At 38.0% G+C, this 24,375-nt stretch overlaps 1 protein-coding gene across 2 annotated transcripts in view; it reads right to left on the reverse strand.

Moving 5' to 3' along the window:
- FAF1 (Fas associated factor 1) overlaps window positions 1-24,375 on the reverse strand; it is a 602,340-nt gene that overhangs the window by 200,569 nt on the left and 377,396 nt on the right. For both annotated transcript variants that reach the window (XM_049875181.1, XM_049875180.1), the window contains exon 9: window positions 635-730. In XM_049875181.1, the coding sequence (XP_049731138.1) occupies window positions 635-730 (96 nt within the window). The remainder of the gene's footprint in view (window positions 1-634; window positions 731-24,375) is intronic.

A 24,375-nucleotide genomic window follows, 5' to 3' on the forward strand; every position in this document is an offset into this window, starting at 1 on the left:
AACCAAGGTCAGAGTTGGAAACAGAAGTGCTATTTGTAGCGAGGGAACAGAATAGATTCTGCCTTTTAATGTTGTTCAGGCTGACATAGACACATCACACACACATACACGTACAATCTTATTTACCCCTCTCTGCTGCTATAGCACCCTGTGTGCACTGTTAAAACTGCATTTACTATGTTATGCCATCAGTATTAGTTTATTCCTCTATTACTCTTACTTGATCCTGAGCACCTTGGTATAGGTTCAATATTATTCATCTTTGTTATTAAATATCAAGCAGGATGCCTGGTTCACAGTTAAAGAACCTTCAGGATCAGCCCCAATAAATGCACTCAACTACGTAGTCAACAACAAAGAAAACCTCCCTGTTAACTTGACAGCTCTAAGTAAAAATCATTTCAACCAATCCACCTGAATTCTGTCTGTTGCAACATGAAACTAAGAGAACAAGAAGGAGCACATTAGCAATATCCTTGCATGGAAAGTTTCTGCCTTCAAGAATTTACTGAGGCTTTATTCACGCTACATTTACTTTTATCTATTCACTGCTGTGGCAGATAAAAAATAGGAAGTGGGCAGGTGGGTGGAGGATAGGCCTTGTGTTCAACGAAAAGCTGGCAAATAGGCTTACCTCCTCGGACTGCTCCCGGGTCTGTGCAGGTGAAGACCTTCTTCCCACTGTAAGTCGATGGCAGGGATAAGAGAGGCCTGATTCAGCAAGACACATCTGCAAAAAGAGGAAACCATCATTTGTAAACAAAACAAGGCCATATTTCACAAAAGGATTTTGTTTTTCAGATATTTTCTTTTATTTCTGAAGCTAGATTAGAAAGTTTACTCTAGTAGCCTGGGCTTTGAAAGTTTACCAGGAAGGCTTTGAAAGTTCGAAATTCCTCCTATAGGGGATGTTACGGTAGTCAAGGCTAATACTCGTTAGACAATAGACTGGTGTTCTAGGAAACTGTAAAGAGCCTAAAATAAAGCAAACTATATACAGTTTTTTTTTTTTTTTTCAGTGTGTGTTACTTTTCTGATTAGTAGAATAATACCTGAGTTTATAAACTCCCAGGGCAGTATTCTATCTAAATGCTACGTAGAGTACCTAGGAGACTGCTTGCTGAAGGCATTTTGAAAAATTTCAGCATGTAGTAACATTATCGTTTGGTACTTTAATCAGTACTAATCCACAATTTCAGATAATTACTCCAGTTTATAAATATATATGTAATGTACCTAATAAAGTACCTGGCACAGAGACATTTAGCTTACTGTTCTCATTACCATTATGATCCAAAACACTACCCAAAGAATCTGCCTAACTTTTGTCAAAACAATGAAGGCAATAAACATTTATTTCTATCAAAGTTTACAGTAGGTCAGATATTTAAGTAATTACTTTCAGTTTTAAATTAAATTTAGGCAAATGTAATAAAGACTCTGTTTTATGAACATCAACTGATTTCTTCTCAAGAGAAGGAATCTAATTCCTGAAAGGTACATTTAAATATTTTACATGCTTCAGAAGTAGTACACCTTATAAAAGCGAAAAGGCCTCGAAGCACTTATTGATGAAGTTCAAAGACTACAGCCTTCAGTATGGATTACACCTCAACATAAAGAAAATAAAAATCCTCACAACTGGACCAATAAGCAAGATCATAACAAACAGAAGATCCTGAAGTTGTCAAGGATTTCATTTTACTTGGATCCACAATCAACGCCCATGGAAGCAGCAGTCAGGAAATAAAATGGGCAACTATGCTGCAAAAGACCTCTTTAAAGTGTTGAAAAGCAAAGATGTCATTTTGAGGACTAAGGTGCGCCTGACCCAAGCCATGATATTTTCAATCGTCTCACATGCATGTGAGGACTGGACAGTAAATAATAAAGTGCGAAGAAGAATTCAGACTTTTGAATTACGGTGTTGGCGAAGAATACTGAATATACCATGGACTGCCAGAAGAACAAACAAGTCTAAAGTACAGCCAGAGTGCTACCTGGAAGCAAGGATGGTGAGACTTTGTCTCCTGCTCTTTGGACATGTTATCAGGAGGGACCGGTCCCTGGAGAAGGACATCATATTGGTAAGGTAGAAGGTCAGAGAAAAACAGGAAGACCCTCAATGAGATGTACTGACACAATGGCTATGACAAGGGCCTCAAACATAGCAATGACTGTAAGGATGGTGCAGGACTGGGCAGTGTCATGTTCTGTTGTATGTAGCTATGAGTCAGAACTGACTTGATGGCACATAACAACAACAATAAAGAAAACACAATATAAAAGTATAATTAAAAAAAAATAACAACTTTGTCTAACAGAAACAGATTATATGCCAATATTTAATTAACAATAACTCTGTTGTTGTTAGTTGCCATTGAGTCAATTCCAACTTATGGCAACCTATTAGACCAGTATTACAGTACTTGCTGTATGTGGTACATCGTGTGCCTGGCATTTTATTCTCCCATTATTTTAACAACTGGCCTTTCTACATGTTATTTGCATTTCATGTCACTCTTCTCTACATAAAAGAATTATAATAATATTAAACTGCCAAAAGAGGGTGTTTTTCTTTGGTGTTCATTAAATGACACATACAGTAATTTAATGCAATGATAATACAAAGTGAAGCTTCTTTTATTGTTAGAAATAGGGTATCTGCTAACACACTGCAAATATCCACTTCCAGGTAGGTGTGAATTAAACCGATATATGAAGAAATCTGACTATCTGTATATTCATAGGGACCAGCCCAAGATACAATAGTGGTAAGGCATAATTAGAATTCAAATATGTGTTATGATTAGGCTAACTATCTGAAGACAAATATTGGAAATAAAAATGAAAATTACACATAAATATCTAGGTATTTTCAATAGTGAGTTGTGTGCTTTATTATAGATTCAGCAGATAAAAATCATATGTGCTTGATTATTGCTATTTTTCATTTAGTTAGATTAGAGGTTTTTTTTTTGCATCTAGATGTTTTGGCTTTGTACTTTACAAAGGCTAGAAGATCTGATTAATAAAAACAAAACTGTACCAATTCTGTTGTTTTTATTCAATCATACTCCTCACTTGTCACAATTAGCTTAATTTATTTCATTTCAATACAAACAAAGCCAAAGTTAAGTTGGACAGGAAACACAGGCTAAATTTCAAGCCACATTACCTTCATAACATTTTTCATTTGAAAAAAATGTCTTCCTCATTCCCAACCCCAAATCCTCTGGTAAAGAAACAGTAAGAGTGGTAAATGCTACTGACAATCAGGAGCATTGAGACCTGAACCAGGAGCAAGAAGACCTCAATTCAAGTGTCGCCTAACATCCTGATCTTGGGAGAGTCATTTCTCTTTTCTAGGCCAGGGTTTCCCATTTATTAATTGAAGTGAATAATCCCTGACCTGACTATATAACAGGTTATTTGAAAGGATTAAATGTGATCAGGTAAGGGAAACCTGGCTTTGAAACTGCACTGCAGCAGGCTGAAGAGCTGTGATCATTCCAATGATGATCATTTTTAGGACCAGCAGAAGAGACAGTGATTAACTTCCACAGTGACTATCTCTGAAAATAGTCCAGTTAAGAAAGTCAAAAGGGAAGGACACATTTTAGGAAGAGCTAGAGGAAAGCACAAACTAAAAGTACATGGTACTACAAGTAGGCTCCTCAATGGGCTTGTCTCCACAGTCATCAACATTAATCTTCCTCATGTTGTTGTTAGGTGCCATCCAGTTGATTTCGACTAATAGTGACTTCATATGGTAAGAGTAGAACTGACCCATAGGGTTTTCTAGGCTGTCATCTTTATAGGAGCAGATCACCAGGTCTTTCTCCCACAGAGTCACTGGGTAGGTTCGAATCGTCAACTTTTCGGTTAGTAGCCAAGCGCTTAACAAGCAAGCCACGAAGGCTCCTAACCTTCACCATAAAAACCCATTGCCTTCGAGTTGATTTTGACTCATAACAACTCTGTAGGACAGAGCAGAACTTCCCCATAGGGCTTCCAAGGAGCAGCTGGTGGATTCGAACTGCAGACCTTTTTGGTTAGCAGCCAAAGCTCTTAACCACCACCAGGACTCCAAAACCTTCCCTATAAAAAAACAAAAACAAAAAACTTTCTAATAATTCCTGAGGATAAGTAGACAGTCGTCAGCACTTTTCCCTCAGTCTACAACTGACCAAAATGGGCCTCTGGGTCACTCTATTTCAGACCCCACTAATCACAAATTGCTGAGGAAATTAAAGAGCCAGAAATTTCAGTTATTTTGACATCAGCAGGGATTAAATAAAATCATAGTGTCTTTTCTAAGAGAACATCTCAGTTGGAGAGACAAGAGAAACATTTAGAACAGGTACAAAAAAGGAATATGAGTGAATAAAACCACAAACACAAACCCATTGCCGAGCTGATTCAGACCCATAGCAACCCTACAGGACAGAGCAGAACTGCCCCATAGGGTTTCCAAGGAGTGCCTGGTGGATTTGAATTGCTGACCTTTTGGTTAGCAGCCATATCTCTTAACCACCACACCACCAGATTTTCCACAAATGAATACAGATGGGGTCATATCTGCATCAGACAGTCTCTGTAGGGCTGGGAACGCTTTGGAAGTGACAACAGTTATTCAGAGAGTGATTTCAAGAAGTAAGAGCTAAAGTAACATTTTCATTGGAACCCAGAATGCAAAGTTACATAAGGAATAGAGTCAGAAAACTAAGGTTCCAGTCTGGCTAAATCATTCAATAGCTCAAATGACAATAGGAAAAATCGCTTAGAATTTCTGTTCCTCAATTTTCTTTCTTAGAAAATGGTGTAATATAATCTGTTGTTAAGTTAAAAAACAGGGTAATACAAACTGTTCTATCACTCTCTCACAGTTGTTGTGAATATCCAATGGGATAATGTATGTGAAACTGAGTGCTTGTGTAATTGTAAAGTGTTGATACTATTTTAACTGGGGAATTTAATTTGTAAGACACTGGGAAAAGCAAAAGATTAGGACTGCAAGTTTGTAGTTGAAGAGGCTTACTTTCCTAAAAATGTAGATTTACATATATTGCATTTAGTAGTTATTTAACCTGTACATATTGGTAATCTTTCAGCCAGAAGATTGCTTTACCAACTTCAAAGGACTGTGACCCATTTCCAAAGTCTTATTTCATGGTTTTACTCAATTTCTTTTTTGGCCATGTTAGATTATAATTCTCTGACTTTCCATAATCTCAGACCCAGAGATTCAAAATAGGTTTACGAACTCGAAATAAGCACTAGGCCTGGTTATGTAATGAGTAGGAATACAGATAGTATTTTTAACAGATATAGACAGAGGTAGAGAAGGATAAACAAACCTGTAAGCCTAGCTTTACACTGTAACTACTGTGAGGGCAGGAACAGGGTCTAGCTATTTCCTGAGTTTATCACTAAAAAAATTGTTAGGGATACCTACAGTTAAGTGAAAAAAGAAAAATATCCCTGAGATTAAAATGAGTGGTCCTAATACACATGGCAATCACATTACCATCTTATGAATCTAAAAAAATAGAAAATGGATTTGAGACAGAATCAAAAATATTTTTAGAAGACTCATGCTGAAGATACCAAAATATAGGATCAGGTTTTACCAAAAATTAAGAAATAAGAAAAGAGGAATCTGCCTTACATTTGAATATTCACAAAAGTTCTCAATTATAGGGTATTCTCTCAATTATTCTGAAATACAATGAACTGTTAGAGAAAGACAAATTAGCCTGAAACAACCCTGTCAATGCTTTAGGGGCTTATAAAAAAAAAAAAAAAATTTTTTTTTTTTTTTCAGTTCATCAAAAACTGAGGTGCTTGATATAATTAAAAATGACTGACCTAGGTGTGAATCAAAGCTCCTTTTCTGAATTAAACTTTGTCTTGTCCTAAGTCTTCCGTTCTGCCTTCCTATAAATACAGCCCATGATTTAGAGCCTTATGACATATAACCTCCAACTTTAACCACCCTCAGCAAACAATTGAGGGGGTACAAATGTGGTTTGTGAAGACATGTTTGTCAGGAAATGTTTATCAAGATGATCTCAGGGGAATGCTTGGGCAGCATGTCCCAGGAACAATGCATATGTAGATATTTCAGATAATCACTTGCTAGGTTGGCTACAGGAATTCTATATTAAAAAAAATAGATTATCAAGGCAGGGCTAAGATGGCAGAGTAGCCAGATGCTTCTGGTGATCCCTCTTACAACAAAGACCAGAAAAAACAAGTGAAACAATTATATTTATGACAAGCTAGGAGCCCTGAACATCCAAGGCAAATTAGAAAATGGACTGAGCAGCAGGGGGAGGGAGAGACGGTTCAGAAGCACAGAGGAGTTGCCGGACCTGAATTGCCAGGAGCCCTTAGGCACCATCCCTGGGAGCAGCTGTGGCGGGTTGGTGGTAGCTTTTAGCCACAGCTTCCTCAGGAAGAAACAGCTGGCCACACAGCCTACTCACACCTCTGGAACCAGAGAAGAAAGGCGCTTTCTGCAAAAGCTAAGTACTTGCACATATCTTACCACGCCCCCCACCCCCAAGCCGGCTTCGGTGGCTGTTAGTTTCCCTGGGCCTGAGATAAGCTCTGCTTAGCATCCTGAGCCATTCTCCTGGCCTTGGAGAAGGGATAAATTCCCAACTGGGGGAAAAGATAATTTGCCAGCTCCACTAACCTGGGGAGCTCAGGACAGAAGCGGCCCCTGTCCAGGCATAAACGGTCCATGGACTTTGAATACCTTTCCCCTCTGCATGGACCTGTGTGGGCCTACTTCAGGAAAATAGGCCCTTGTTGGCAGACGGCAACTGTTTCAGCTGTGCGGTGGAGAGGTGGGTGTTTGATATTCGACATTGCTTTGCCTATTAAACAGGGTCCTCACCTACCCACATGAGGGGCCTAAGGACTGGTGGCTCCACTCAGGTCACTCAGCCACCCACGACTGGGGTCCAAGGATAACTGGTACCTCCCAGTCCTTACAACCAAAAGCACTGGCTGCCCATGGTCCATCTGCAGATCCCACCCACCTGTGCACTCTAGGGAACAGGGACACGCTTTCCTGACAGACACTCGGGGGATGGCTGTCATCCCCCTTCCTTATTCAGAGCGTGACCCCCTGCTGCAACCAGATACCAGTACCTACACTAATCACCCCTGCCCCACTAAGACTGTGGGACAGACCCTGCACCACACACTTGATGACCAGCTACCTGGACACCAGAGCTGAATCCATACAAGAAAAATGAATGGACTCCTGGGCTGATAACAGCTCTAGCCATCTGGTGACAGAACGTTAGAGCTTCAAAGGCAAAAATAATCAAGCTAGCTCACTCAAACAACCTATTTGGGCATATCAAAACAAAACAAAGCAAGAAGCCAGGATACAGTAAGCAAACATAAAATAAACTAATTAAATAACTTACAGATGGCTCGGAGACAACAGTCAATATTGAATCACTTGAAAAAGCAAACCATGATTGCTTCAACAAGCTCTCAAAACAAAGAGTCAAGGGATCTTCTGGATGAAGGTGCATTTCTGGAATTACCAGATGCAGAATACAAAAAAATAGATTATCTAATCATGTAAAACTTTAACTTGCTATTGTCTTGCAACTATATAATCAATTTCAAGCTCCCATGATTGTGGTCACATACTCCCTTCCTCACTTTCCTATATAAGAAGTTCACCTCTCCCTCAGAATGTTGGAATACTTTGTGACTCCATTCTGTGTTACCCAGTTACATGTTTTTATTCCTCAATAAAACTCCTTTTCCTTCATTCCTAACAGTATGAGATTTTTACTTGTTGACATTTATGGTATCAGAAACGGGACTCAAATTTGCATTGCTTTTTGCAACCCCTGGGGCAGCAAGCATTCAGACTCCAGTACCAATTGAGCTGTTTAGGCTTTGTTTCCACAAGTTCTCAGGAGTCGTCTTAAGGTAAATAACCTCTCTATTTGAAGCTCCACTCTCATTGAATTGGTAGCTATTCAAGTTTTACTGGAGGATTTGTTTTGTTCTTGCAAGTATGTAAAATTCATGAAATTTTGCCTGTCTACTGGAAAAATGGGAAATGACAAATCAAGTGGTACTTTTTCCACTACTTAACGAACACTTTCATCTGTTAACATGTTTTTTTGTTTGGCTGACGTAACCACACTAGAGAGAATTTGGAGAATCAGTGGCTACTTTGAGACTTTAGGTTCTTTTTACCTTTACAAATTAGTTTTTCTGCACAGTAAGGTGGAAAATAGGAGCTCCCGAATTAAACATTCTCAATGAGACTAGGTCTCTAGCCGGCAGAAGGAATTAGGTTCAGAAAGAAGGAAACCAGGTTTCATATGGTTGTAATGAAGGAATCCCAGTCTTAAGCAGCAAAAATATGTGGGCATGGGTCGAGCATCTTGAACTCCCTTAGGGCACTCACCACCAACGGAATGACACCTGTGAAAGGATAATGAAATGGGCCAGAGCATGGGAAGGTGAGTTTCTATCTGCTCTTTTACCTTCCATTTTAGGAAAATGAGTTCCCATTCGTGTTGTCTCTTCTTTCCACTAGGAAACTTTTGTTTGATGCTCAGGTTTTGTCAGAGGATCTGATATCCCTCCATCTAAGACTCTGGCAAATTAGTAAGTTTTATTTAGACGTTGTTTTTCTGTTGAATTGGGTCAATTTTATCAAAGAATTGCTGTATATACTTTAAGAAACTGGGTTGTTTATGGTGTGTGGTATTGTATAAGCCTGGTTTTAGGGGTGACCTCACAGACTAGTGAGTTTATGTGGTTTTCTGTTTTGTTGAGAGCATTGTGTCTGAGTTCTGACTTGTACCAGGTTGAAGGCAATGACTGGTGTTTTGCATGGGGTTGTCTAAAATCTCAGTTATTTTTTTTTCCAAGAAGAATCACTTCTTGTGCCTAGGCTTTTAGAAGCTACTCTAAGAAACTTTGATACAAATCACTCTATTTGAAAAATGTACAGAAAAAGGATGGTCTTGTTTTTAGGTGACATCGAGTCAGTTCCAACTCAAAGTGACCCTATAGATCAGATTACAACTGCCCCAAAGGGTTTCCAAGGAGCAGCTTGTGGATTTGAACGGCTGGCCTTTTGGTTAGCAGCCGAGCTCTTAGCCACTACACTACCAGGGCTCCCGAAAAAGGATGCATTGTTTATTTTGATTGGTAAAACAAGGCCTTAAAAAAGACAAATTACTCTAAATTACTACTGTAATCTAAAGGATTCCATAAAGCATGGAAAAGACATGGTTAAGAAAATGTAATAATTTCTTGCCTCTGGGTGGTATTGTTAGATTATAACAACGCTTCAGAGAACTTATTTTGCTTGGTTTAATATAAACAATTGCTTAATTTAATAGTCTAAATATTTCCAGGAATTAATGGAAATGAATTCATTCTGAAAAAGACTTTTATGTCCGTTAGTATGTCAATCTTAAACAAAACCTATCTAAGTAACTTAAGCTAAATATTATACGAAATGTGTTTTATTTAAGGAAAAGGGGTAATTTTGCCTTACAGTAAAACTACTTGTTCCAGAATGTGAATAAGGACACATCTAAGGGGAAAAATGCCTAGGCAAGAAATGATGGGTTCATTTACAAAACTGCAAAAGAGCTTTGGTGTTTCCCAGGTAGCTAAAAAGATTAGGAAAGAGAAGGCAAAACTGTTTACCAACAGGTAAAAGGGAAAGAATTTGGTTCTCTTTTGTCTTTCAAAATACCTAAGCCAAGTTAAGCATATGTAAGTGAATTGGAATAACCAATTCTTCCCTCTCAGCATGAGCCAAAATACTGGGAGGGTGGGGCAGGATCAGGCCTCCCCAGCCCCCAGCCTCTGAGGTCATGTAGTTCCACGGAAGCTTTTGAAAGACTCTTCCCAACTAGGTGAAGACCTTTTAAGACAAAAGAGAGTAAGGAAAACACTGCCTTATTATAGTTATCAGAAATTGGGTGGATCCCCATCATAAAAGAGCTGTAAACAAGTTCAGTCTCTAAAAAAAAAAACCCAGTGCCAGGGAGTCAATTCTGAGGAATTCTAAGACGCCAAAGATAGAAATCACAACAAGACATGCCTGAAACAAAATGGTAAAGGTCTGAATGAAAATACAGACTACTTAAACAAACTTTATTTCAACATTTATTAGGTTTTGTGGTATACCCAAAAACCCACTATACAGCTGTAATATAATTTCCAAGATCTTTAGGTAACTTAGTGATATTGAGTTAATAGATATTTGTTACAGTTAAGTTTATATACTTTTGGTTTTTATGCCACAGAGAAAGGATATATATTTGTGTCTGCTGATAAGTATATTTATTGTTGCCACTTAATGGATTATAAGAGATTTGCAACAAAGACAAACTTTAAAAGGCTTATTAAAAAGGAAGTTTGTTTGATATGGTCAAAGTTTTTATTTGTCTGGCTAAATTTCTGTGGATTAATTTATGAGATTTTAAAGAGCTTTAGTGTCAAATAGTATATAAAACAAAGAATTGGGTTTCTCACTGTTAAAATAACAAAATTTCTTTATGTACAAGGTTGAAGAGTTAATTTATCCTTGTTGTAATCTGCTCGAAGGCAAGGGTTCAGCCTTCATTAGAATAAAATCCTCACTCAAAAACAAAGCCACACGGCTTTGAAAAAAACTAACATTTTTACCTTTAAGATATTTGGTTAAATAACTCAAGTGTTGTTTCTTAGTAACCTATAATAATCTCTTGACAACTCTGAAACTTTATGGAAAGCCACAAAAGATTTGTTCCATTTTATAAAAGAAAAAGTGCCAAAAAAGAAAAAGGTTTATTTGATACGTTGTGAGTATTATGAAATGTGTTGTCAACCTAGAGGTGCCAATTTTCTTTGGGTTAAAATTTATGTGTCAGTGATATTTGCCTGATATTAGACAACAAGTGCATAACACTATATCATAATTTTATTATTTTTTTAATTGCTAATATGGTCGTAACTTTATTTTTTTTTTTTACTGAATCTAGCATCATCAAAACTAATGGTTTAATTAGGGGAATTCACATCATTTACCCATGGAGTTTTTATTACTATTCAGACGTTTGTTGTTGTTAGGTGCCATTGAATCAGTTATGACTCATAGTGACCCTATGTACAACAGAATGAAACACTGCCCAGTCCTGCGCCATCCTCACAATTGTCGTTATGCTTGAGCCTATTGTTGCAGCCACTGTGTCAATCCATTTTGTTGAGGGTCCTTCTCTTTTTTTGCTGACCCTCTAATTTACCATGCATGATGTCCTTCTCCAGGGACTGATTTCTCCTGATAACATGTCCAGAGTATGTGCGATGTAGTCTCGCCATCCTTGCTTCTAAGGAGCATTCCGGGTGTACTACTTCCAAACATCAGATGTTTAGAAACTTGATAATCTTGATATATTCTGACTATATGGTATTATGTCTCAAGATCATTGTGTATTATATTTGAAGTTCTTTGAAAATAATGTTAATCATTACGGTTAGAGATATTTTTGTCTGAGGTTTTTTTTTGAATTGACTTTATTTGGCTTTGCGTTACTTTTCAAATTAATTCTCATATGTCTTTCACTTTTAAGAATTATTATTGATATAAGTTAATCACGAACATTTTTAAGTTGTCATCTGCAGATAAATTTTACTTTGCTGATTCACTGAAAGATGTTTGACCAATATATTTCAACAAAAATGGACTAAATCAAGATTTCTAGAACTCTTATGTAGAAGCTGACGGGGCTTTCAGATTGTTGCTGATCCAGAATTACGTGAAACCAAAATGCTACCTACGCCTGAGTAAACTAATTACTGTAAGGTTTACACGAGAATATTACTGATGTTCAATGTTCTATTTTCTAGAATAATTACTGGAAAACCCATGTTCCTCCTTTATGTTGCTTGTATTGATTCTAACATCACTGAACCTGAATTACTGAAATATTATTAATATCTAATCCAATACTCTAATGAATATTTTTCACAAGTCAAAGAAGGCTTTGATGGCTGAAGATGAGAATGCCAAAATCTACCTAATGTTGTCCCAGGAGAAAAGACTTATTAAAACCTCATTGGTAAGGGCTATCTTTGGTCCTCCTTACTAATCTATGTGCTGCCAAACTACGGAGAGTTAAAACTTGGTTTCATTTATCTCAGTTGAAGAAGGCTAAAACACCCGAGATCTTGGCAACCCTTTGGAGAACTAAAAACCACCTTAAAATGTCCCAGTGGCCAGAAGCAGATGACATCTGAGGTAGACAGCTCATCCCAAGATCAGAGAAAAAGGTTTCATGCAACTGGTAGAAATAATTGGATTTTGTTTTGTTATTACGGTTATTTTTATGTTATTAGGTTTATTCTATAATTTTGGCTAATATGAAAATCTCTTTGACTTTTGTTTCTCTTCTTTTTAGAGTTTCTTCTGACGTTTCAGTTAAAAATGCATTCATCCAGCTCACTCCATCAGTAGCCAGCACTAGAAATTTACTGAAAATTGAATCTGTGACCCCTCTTCATGATCTATGTATGAAAATTCAGATTTATTATAGCAACTCCCATATTCAATTGTAGTCTTTACCCAATGCTACTGCTAACTTCACCCTCACCTTTAAACGGGCCATAGGTGTTAGGTTATGGCGTCTCCTGGAATGCAGATGCAAGCTTGGGCACCATGACTTAATTTAACTCAAATTGTAAGCAAGAATTGTTCTGAAGTTGCTTGGGACCCTTCTGAATGCTGAACTAAGTTTCTGGTCTCACATGATAAACCTCCTAGATTCTGGAAAAATGCCTATGTAGCAAATTTAACAGCCTGCCTAAGAGGACAAAAGACCATTTATATTGGACTTTAGAACTGGTTAAAGTTGGAATGACTGTCAATTTGTAATAATTCTTTGATAGAAAATTGGCTTGAGAAGGTCAGTCAAACCATCCCCTTCCCAGATAACATTATCAGAAACCGGTGTGATTTGTGCCCCTTATGGTTATGTACTTTTATGTGGAGGATCAAACTATTCCAAAGAGAAAGAACAAAATCCAAGCAATGAATCTTATGCCTGGGCACTACCCTGCTTGGATGGTTGGAGATTAATGAGTCAATGTACATTATGTCTATTAAGAGCTCCCCTAGACATACACTCATATACTGAAAGCACTTACTAGCAGAATAACTTAGAGACCCTCATCAAGCCTATAACGCATTACAAAAGATGGGAAGATCCTGGAAATCCAGCGGCTCATAGACAAGGTATAGGATGGGTGTTCCTCTGAGCCTTCTTACCTTGGCACAGTATACCTCAACATGAAAAATCCCTTTGTAATCTATCTCCCACTATGGTTCAGATTACCAATGATATTGCTGATGGAATGTCAGCTCAACAAAAATCTTTAGAATCACTTCCTCAAGTAGTATTAGATAACAGAATAGCCCTTGATTTCCTCTTACCCCAAGAAGGGGGCGCTTATGCTATTGCTAACATCTCCTGTTATACTTGGATAAATACCACAGAAGGAGAAGAGGCCATTAGGAAAGTCTGCCAAAAGACTGTTTGGTTACATTTGGTATGTCCCAAGTCTGGTTCTCCTCTTTTTGACATTTTTAGCTGGTTACCTGCAAGCACTGATTTCTGGCTGTACTCCATGCTACAGGCCAGAATAGTCATCTTACTTACCATAACCATGATACGCACAATCAAATGTACTATGAAATGCTTATCTAGTATTTGCAACTCTGCTGCAACAACCCCTCTTGCTATGCAAAGAATCGTGTATTTAGAAAAGAACCAGAGTTTCACAGAAGACTGATCTCACACCTTGAGTTAGCCTTTTCTTTATGCTAAGTTGTTCCTCCAAATGTGGCCTCACTTCCAACTAGAGGATCACAGGACCACAGTGTCTAAGCCATTGCACAGTGAAGAGCCCACTTAACTGGATGATGCCTGGATGCCATTGATGGCCATTCTCCTAGTTAGAATGGAATGAATAATGTTTGTGGTCTTAAAAGCTTGAGGAACAGCCATCCAAAGTTCCACCAGGAAGTCTAGGTGGAAGACAGCACTCTTATAATGGTGATAAAGAATCTCTACAGAGATTCATGATCAAAAGAAGGAATGTGTGGGGGCACTCTAAAACTGAGGTGCTTGGCATGACCGGAAATGACTAACCTATGTCTGAATCACAGCTCCTTTCCTGAATTAAACTTTAGCTTGTCCTAAGTTTTCCTTTCCACCTTCCTAAGAATAGAGCTTATGACATAGAGCCTTATGACACATAACTTCCAACTTGAACCATGCTCAGCAAACAATGGAGGGGGTAAGATATGGTTTGAGAAGAAACGTTTGTCAGGAAACATTTATCAAGATGATCCCAAGGAGAATGCTTGTGCAGCACATCCTGAGAAGAATGTATACATAGATATTTCAAAAAACTGCTTGCTAGGTTGGCTAAAGGAACTCTACATTAAAAAAAAAAAAAAAAGATTAGCTAACCTGTAAAATTTTAACTTGCTATTGTCTTGAAACCATATGTAATCACAAGTACCCGTAATTGTGGTCACATACCCCCTTCCTCAATTTCTATATAAAAAGCTCACTTCTCCCTCAGAATATTGGAACACGTTGTGACTCCATACTGTGTTACCCAGGTATAGCTGTTTTTATTCTTCAATAAAACCCCTTTTCTTTCACTCCTACCAGAGTATCTGATTTTCACTTGCTAATGACTGTCAGAATGGGTTAATAATGGCAACTTCATGATTATTCCTAGAAGTCTGATCTCACAATTGTTAAGTGTTCAAAGGACTTGTTGAAAAAAAACAAATCCATTGCCATCAAGTAGATTCCGACTTACGGTAACCCCATGTGTTAAAGAGTAGAACCATAATATATAGATTCAAAATGGTGCTGAATCTCAAAATAACTTAGAGTGTGAAAAGGATAAACACTAGTAAACATAACTTTAGTGATAAAATCCCTCATATATAAAAATGTGGAATCCTGGTGGCACCAGTGAATAAGTGTTTGGCTGTTAACCAAGAGGTCGGCAATTCAAACCCACCAGCCACTGCTTGGAAACTCAATGGGACAGTTCTACTCTGTCCTATAGGGTGGCTTTGAGAATTTAAATAAAATTATTTCATGAAATGTGAGTGCACAAAGACAGTATTTCCAAGCTAATATTACATAATAACAACATATTATTTTAACTATGTGTGTCTTTATACAATTGTCCAATGGCGAATACCAGTCCATTTCAGCTCACTAATGCCTAGGATATCGATATTTATGCCTTCCGTTTCATTTTTGATGATTTCCAATTTTCCCAGATTCATACTTTGTGCATTCCAGGTTCTGATTACTAATGGATGTTTGCAGCTGTTTCTTCTCATTTTGATTTGTGCCACATCAGCAAAGGAAGGTCCTGAAAACTTTACTCCATCCACAACTCTACTTTGAGGAGGCAGCTCTTCCCCAGTCATCATTTCAGTGCCTTCCAATCCGGGGGGGCTAATCTTCCAGCACTATGTCAGACAATGTTCCGCTGCTATTCATAAGGTTTTCACTGGCTAATTCTTTTCAAAATTAGCCTGCTGGGTCCTTCTTCCTAGTCTGTCTTAGTCTGGAAGCTCAGCTGAAACCTGTCCTCCATGGATGACCCCACTGGTATCTGAATACCGGTGCCATAGCTTCCAGCATCACAGGAACATGCAAGCCCCCACAGTACAACAAACTGACAGATACGTGGGGCTCCATGTGGCCTTCTGAATGGGATAATTATATAATCTACTATGCCAGGAATGACAACTTAAAGAGGAATGCTGTTGCATTCATCATCAAAAAGAACATTTCAAGATCTATCCTGAAGTACAACGCAGTCATTGACAGGATAATATCCATATGCCTACAAGGAAGACCAGTTAATACGACTATTACTCAAATTTACACACCAACCACTAATGCCAAAGATGAAGGTTTTTATGAGCTTCTGCAGTCTGAAATTGATTGAACAAGCAATCAGGAAGCATTGATAATTACTGGTGATTAGAATGAGAAAGTCGGAAACAAAGAAGGAGAATTGGCAGTTGGAAAATATGGTCTTGGTGATAGAAACAATGCTGGAGATCGATTCATATAATTTTGCAAGACCAACGACTTCTTCACTGCAAATACCTTTTTTCACCAACAAAAATGGTGAGTATACACATTTGCTGGACAACACAGGAATTAAACCGACTACATCTGTGGAAAGACACGATGGAAAAGCTCAATATCATCAGTCAGAACAAGACCAGGGACCGGCTGTGGAACAGACCATCAATTGCTCATGTGCAAGTTCAAGCTGAAACTGAAGAAAATCAGAGCAAGTCCACAAAAGCCAAAATATAACCTTGAGTATATCTCACCTGAATTTAGAGACCATTTCAAGAATAGATTTGATGCGTTAAACAGTAATGACCAAAGACCAGACAAGTTGTGGAATGACATCAAGGACATCATCCATGAAGAAAGCAAGAGGTTATTGAAAAGACAGGAAAGAAAGAAAAGACCAAGATGGATGTCAGAGGAAACGCTGAAACGTGCCCTCGAACGTCGAGCAGCTAAAGCAAAAGGCAGAAACGATGAAGCAAAAGAACTGAACAGAAGATTTCAAAGGGCCTCTCAAGAAGACAAAGTAAAGTATTATAATGACATGTGCAAAGAGCTGGAGATACAAAACCAAAAGGGAAGAACATGCTCGGCATTTCTCAAGCTGAAAGAACTAAAGAAAAAATTCAAGCCTTGAGTTGCAACAGTGAAGGATTCTATGGGGAAAATGTTAAACGATGCAGGAAGCATCAAAAGAAGATGGAAGGAATACACAGAGTCATTATACCAAAACGAATTAGTCCACGTTCAACCATTTGAAGGGGTAGCATATGATCAGGAACCAATGGTACTGAAGGAAGAAGTCCAAGCTGCACTGAAGGCACTGGTGAAAAAAAGGCTCCAGGAATTGATGGCATATCAATTGAGGCATTTGAACAAATGGATGCAGCGCTGGAAGTGCTCACTTGTGTATGCCAAGAAATATGGTAGACAGCTTCATGGCCAACTGACTGCAAGAGATCCATATTTATGCCTATTCCCAAGAAAGGTGATCCAACCAAATGCAGAATACCATTAATATCACATGTAAGGAAAATTTTGCTTAAGATCATTCAAAAGTGGCTGAAGCAGTGTATCGACAGGGAAATGACAGATATTCAGGCCGGATTCAGAAAGGGATGTGGAACCAGGGATAACATTGCTGATGTCAGATGGATCCTGGCTGGAAGCAGAGACTACCAGAAGGATGTTTTCCTGTGTTTTATTGACTAGGCAAAGGCATTCAACTGTGTGGATCACAACAAATTATGGATAACACTGAGAAGAACGGGAATTCCAGAACACTTAATTGTGCTCATGAGAAACCTGTACACAGATCAAGAGGCAATTATACGGAAGAACAAGGGGATACGGAGTGGTTTAAAGTCAGGAAAGGTGTGCATCATGGTTGTTTCCTTTCACCATACTTATTCAATCTGTGTGCTGAGCAATTAATACGAGAAGCTGGGCTATATGAAGAAGAACAGGGCATCAGGATTGGAGGAAGACTCATTAAGAACCTGCGTTATGCAGATGACACAACCTTGCTTGCTGAAAGTGAAGAGGACTTGAAGCACTTACTAATGAAGATCAAAGACCACAGCCTTCAGTATGGATTGCACCTCAACATAAAGAAAACAAAAATACTCACACCTGGGCCAATGAGCAACATCATGATAAACGGAGAAAAGATTGTCGTTGTCAAGGATTTCATTTTACTTGGATCCACAATCAACAATCATGGAAGAAGTAGTCAAAAAATCGAAAGACACATTGCCCTGGGCAAATCTGTTGCAAAGGACCTCTTTAAAATGTTGGAAAGCAAAGGTGTCACCTTGAAGACTAAGGTGCACCTGACCCAAGCCATGGTATTTTCAATCACATCATATGCATGTGAAAGCTGGAGGATGTATAAGGAAGCTGAAGAAAAATTGACGCCTTTGAATTGTGGTGTTGGTGAAGAAAACGAAATATACCACGGACTGCCAAAAGAACAAACAAATTCATCTTGGAAGAAGTACAACCACAATGCTCCTTAGAAGCTAGGATGGTGAGACTCCATTTTATATACTTTGGACATGTTGTCAGGAGGGATCAGTCCGTGAAGAAGGACATCATGCTTGGTGAAGTACAGGGTCAGCAGAAAAGAGGAAGACCCTCAACGAGATGAACTGATGCAGTGGCTGCAGCAATGGACTTAAGCGTAACAACGATTGAAAGGATGGAGCAGGACGGGGCAGTGTTTCATTCTGTTGTGCATAGGGTTGCTATGAGTCCTCGAAAGCACCTAACAACAACATGTCTTTAACTAATGAACAAAGTATATAAGCATTTTTTACTACATCAACACAACAACCCTCCATTTTGTAAAAATAAAAGATTGTTTTGCAGTGTTTATATTTTTTATTTAAGGCCACATTTTAAAACACAAAATAGCCACAGTAGAAAAGGATTCTATATGATTCTTCTTGTTAACCATCAAACATTGAAATGTAAGACTGGCAAATACATTTGTAAATTAAAGACATGAAGAAAAATGACCAAAATTAAATGAATCTGCTCCATTAACAAGCAATCTAAGCGAAATGCAGATACTTTTTAAATTCCTGTTGACTGTTAAAAGGAACTTTTTCCATTTAATAGTAGGAAACATAGGTGGTGTACGGATTTTTAAAATCAGAGTATCCCGAGTCCAAATTTACTTTTACTATTCACTATTTTATATTCACTCCAATTAATATTTTACCTCTCAAACCTCAGTTTCTTCTTCTCTAAAAGTGAGCATAATATTACCTTTTCTTGGCACCGTGGTTAAAGCACTCGGCTGCTAACTGAAAGGTGAGTGGTTTGAACCCACCAGCCACTCCAAGGGATAAAGATATGGCAGTCTGCTTCTATAAGCACTCACAGCCTTGGACACCCTATGGGGCAGCTCTACTCTGTCCCGTACAATTGCTATGAGTCAGAATCAACTCAACAGCATTGAGTTTGGTTTGGTTCTTTGATTAACAGGCTTTCTGTGAGGATGGCTTAAATGATGCTACACAGTAGATATTCTATCAGTTGTTGAATAAAAAGCTGAAATTAGCCTTTAAGAAACTACCACTTCTCAAGTTTCGGTTTAGTATCAAAAAATAATATCTGAAAGCTCATCTGAAATTACCTGAGAGAATACTATGTTTTCTGTATAAAAAATTAAAATGTTAAGACAGCGTGCATAAGAAATCTCTTGTAAACCATCATGATCAACCACTGGCTATCTCTGGTAAGTCATTAACAAAACACTATTGTTATTTTAAACATGGTCCTGAGGGTGTTTAAATGGGCTTTCTTATTGCCACTTTCTTTAAAAATACCAGACAAGTCTTCAAAATATTTTTTATTTTGCAGTCAAATTTCAGACCTCTCCCAAATACACACTTGTGTTATTAATGACAAAGATTGACACTGTAAGAGTATTGGTTAGAAGACTGGATACCCTTTATAACAGTGTCTTTTTAAAGAGGTGACTAAACTGCTATTTAACCCTACTATAAGAATGTGGCTGTGGCTAGTCCAGACAAGCAGACTAAAAGAAAAGACACCACCATAATTAATTCCATCCAGATTTGGGGATGCTACTGAGCACCAGGATTAAATATAATCATTGCAGTACTAAGAAGATATAAATATATATAAATAGCACTGAGTATTGCTTTATTAAGGCATAAATGACACACAATAAACTGCACATTTTTCAGTGTACAATTTGATGTTTTAACATTTTATACCGATGAAACTACTGAGTAATTAAAAAATACTTTAATAATAATTGCTATCATCAAGATCTTAATATGCATTAATACATATAAATGATTTACATGTATTACCTCATTAACACTCACAATACCCCTACCCAGTAGGAATTATTACAATCCTCATTTTAGAGATGAGAATACTAAAGCTTATAGAGATTAAGAAACACACCCAAGGTCATACAGGTACTGAGTGGATGGGCCAAAATTCAAACTCAGGCAGTCATATCTCAATCAAATCAAATCATATACTCTATCAAATAACTATTAAGCTACTACTATATGTTGTCTGTAAGTCGGAATTGGCTCAACAACAACGGGTAAGGTAAGTACATGTTGTCTTAGAGGTCCCTGGGGGACACAAACACTTTGCATTCAACTACTAGCCTGAAGGTTGGCAGTTTGAACCCATCCAGTGGCACCTCAGAAGAAAGGCCTGGAAATTTGCTTCTGTAAAGATTACAGCCAAGAAAACCCTATGGAACAGTTCTATTCGGTAACACAAGGGGTTGACATGAGTCAGAATTGATTTGATGGCAACAAATTTGGTTTTGGTATATGTTGTCTTAGGGTCTGATAAACAATTAACTTTCATTGGCTTAATTAAAACAGCTACTCATGGATACCATCAATTTGCCAGGTACTTATTAAGTACGTAATATATGCCTACCACACATGACAACTCTGAAAATTAAAGATTATCATTATTTTATAGATCACAAAACAGCCTTAGTAAGGTAGAGTAACTTGTCCATCAACTATCTCCAAAGTCCATGATCTTTATACTACACCACATTTTCAACATAAAGCCTTTTATGAGTGAAAAGCCCTGAAGGTGACTACTGAACCATTCTTTAAAAATTTTCAGATGCTAACTGCTCAGCTGGACAGATGACTATGGTAGTTTAAAGCTTAACTAAATAGTGAGGATGAAGTTTCATTTACTGCCAACCAGAGTGCAAATAAAAAAAGGCCTATTTATTTGCAATCCAAGATGTGTTTCTTTTCTTTCTTTTAATCACTTATGTGCTAGAAAAGTCACAGAGCTTTAATTTGTGGCAGGTTGAAGCAAGCTTATTAAGAATGCTAGTTACCAAGTGCATATCCACTTGTCTGGACTAGCCCACTGCCACATTCTTGTAGCAGGGTTAAACAGCAGTTTAGTCACCTCTTAAAAAAAAACACACTGTTATAAAGGACGTGACTAATAATATTCTGGAGCCAATGGAATATTAAAAGAGATGTGCAGGTTATGATCAATTATCTACAAAACTCCTATACAAATAGCTCGAAAACTGTGTTCTCTGTCTGGCCTTGCTGTGTTATAGTCCTCAATTGATTTGACAAATTGGCATAAGGATGAAATAAACACCAACAGTAACAAATTCTGAGGCTATCTGCTATGTACATAAACAGGAATGCTACCATACAGACAAGCAGAGTTGAAAGAAACAAAGATGGCTGCTATAGATGGCTTCATTTTAGAATTGATGGAATTGTCAGAATAGTTGGAAGGATCCTTAGAATTCATTAGTTTCAGGTATCCAACCAGGGGAGCACACATCTTGAAGCCATACCCGGGTCGAGTGATGCTGCCATACCTTCCCAGCACAGTACTACATACCCTATTCCAAGCTAGTAAAGGAATTTGCAGAGAGAAGGTATCAGCATCCTATCTTAAACTTCTTTCAGGAGTCCCACCCTCCCCAACAGATTCCAAATGAAAGGCTGTTTCTCCTCACAAAAATATCTAGTCTAACTCTCCCTCTTAACGGGGGGAAAAAAGTGAGGTGTAGAGAGGTAAAGTTGTGTTCTCCAAGTCTCACATCTTAATGACAGCACAAGTGTGTTCTCTAGAGTCTTAATCTAGTTCTACTAAATCTCAGCCACCTTCTTTCAAGATGTTATAATTAGATGCAAACACTAAAAACTACCTTTGTTTAATAAAAAAAAAAAAAGACCTTCTGTAATATATAAGAAAATAATTCAAAATTTGCCTAACTTGCTTTTTTTGTGGTTGCTGTTAATCTTTTAGTCTGGTAAGACTCTCAGAAACAAGGAGAATCATTTGATGTTATTTTTCCATGACTGCCCACCTTTACGCTTTCTCTCACTGGTTCAAAATTATCTTGAGTTTTTTCTATCAAAAAAAGGTTGCTCAACACAAAAGTTATCATTATTCTTTTAAATTATCTATTGCATATGAGCCCCTAAAACAAGACTATGCCATGGGATGATAAAAAGTTGCCCAGTACAAAAGAATTAGCAAAATTTCTAAACAGATGTACTTTAACCACAATATTCTTGGACTTTGTCATTGAATGCCTCCATGTGTCTGTCAGTTTGTCATACTGTGGGGGCTTGCATGTTGCTGTGATGCTGGAAGCTATGCCACCACTATTCAAATACCCATGGTGGATAGGTTACAGCAGAGCTTCCAGACTAAGACAGACTAGGAAGAAGGACACAGCAGCCTACTTTTGAAAAGATTTAGCCAGTGAAAACCTTATGAATATCAGTGGAACACTGTTTGATATAGTGCCGGAATATGAGCCCCTCAGGTTGGAAGGCACTCAAGGTGACTGGGGAAGAGATGCCTCCTCAAAATAGAGTTGACCTTAATGACATGGAAGGAGTCAACCTTTCAGGACCTTCATCTGCCGACCTGGCAGGACTAAAAATGAGAAGAAACAGCTGCAAACACCCATTAATAATCAGAACGTGGAATGTATGAAGTATGAATCTAGGAAAGTTGGAATTAATCAAAAATGAAACAGAACACATAACATTGATATCCTAGGCATTAGTGAGCTGAAATGGGCTGGTATAGGCCATTTTGAATTGGACAATCATATGGTCTACTATGCCAGGAATGACAACTTGAAGAGGAATGGCATGGCGGTCATCATCAAAAAGAATATTTCAAGATCTATCCAGAAGTACAATGCTGTCAGTGATAGGAAAATATCCAAGTACCTACAAGGAAGACAAGTTTATATGACTATTACTCAAATTTATGCACCAACTACTAAGGTCAAAAATGAAGAAACTGAAGATTTTTTTTTACCAAATTCTGCAGTCTGAAATTGATCGAACATGCAATCAGGATGCACTGATAATTACTGGAGATTGGAATGCAAAGTTGGAAACAAAGAACAAGGATCCGTAGTTGCAAAATATGGCCTTGGTGACAGAAATGATACCAAAGATCACATGATAGAGTTTTTGAAAGACCGATGACTTCTTCATTGCAGATACACTTTTTCACCAACATAAATGGTGACTATACACCTCGCCAAATGGAATACACAGGAATCAAATCAGCTACATCTGTGGGAAGAGCTGATGGAAAAGCTCAAAATCATCAGTTAGAACAAGGCCAGGGGCTGAGTGTGGAACAGACCACCAATTGCTCATATGAAAGTTCATGTTGAAACTGAAGACAATTACAAGTCCATGAGACCCAAAGTACGACTTTGAGTATATCGCACCTGAATTAAGAGACCATCTCAAGAACAGGTTTCATGCACTGAATACCAATGAACAAAGACCAGACTAGTTGTGGAATGACATCAAGGACATCATACGTGAAGAACGCAAGAGTTCACTAAAAACACAGGAAAGAAAGAAGATACCAAAACAGATGTCAGAAGAGACTCTGAAACTTGCTCGTCAATGCGGCGCAGCTAAAGCCAAAGGAAGAAATGAGGAAGTAAAAGAGCTGAACAGATTTCAAAGGGCAGCTCAAGAAGACAAAGTATTATAATGACATGTGCAAAAACCTGCAGCTGGAAAACCAAAAGGGAAGAACACACCACATTTCTCAAGCTGAAAGAACTGAAGAAAAATTCAAGCCTCGAGTTACAATATTGATGGATTCTGTGGGGAAAATACTGAACTACGCAAGAAACATCAAAAGAAGATGGAAGGAATACAGAGTCACTATACCAAAAAGAATCAGTCAACGTTCACAACCATTTCAGGAGCTACCACATGAGCAGGAACCAATGGTACTGAAGGACAAAGTCCAAGCTGCACTGAAGGCACTGGTGAAAAACAAGGCTTCAGGAATTGACGGAATACCAACAGAGATGTTTCAACAAATGGATGCAGCGTTGGAAGTGCTCGCTCTTCTATGCCAAGAAATTTGGAAGACAGCTACCTGGCCAACCGACTGGAAGAAATCTGTATTTATGCCTATTCTCAAGAAAGGTGATTTCACCAAATGCAGAAATTATCGAACAAAATCATTAATAGCACATGCAAGCAAAATTTTGCTGAAGATCATTCAAAAGCAGCTGCAGTAGTGTATCAACAGAGAACTGCCAGAAATTCAAGTCAGATTCAGAAGAGGATACAGAACCAGGAATATCACTGCTGATGTCAGATGGATCCTGGGAGAAAGCAAAGAATGCCAGAAA

This window comes from Elephas maximus, chromosome 3 (assembly GCF_024166365.1).
Source record: "Elephas maximus indicus isolate mEleMax1 chromosome 3, mEleMax1 primary haplotype, whole genome shotgun sequence".
Lineage (NCBI taxonomy): Eukaryota > Metazoa > Chordata > Mammalia > Proboscidea > Elephantidae > Elephas > Elephas maximus.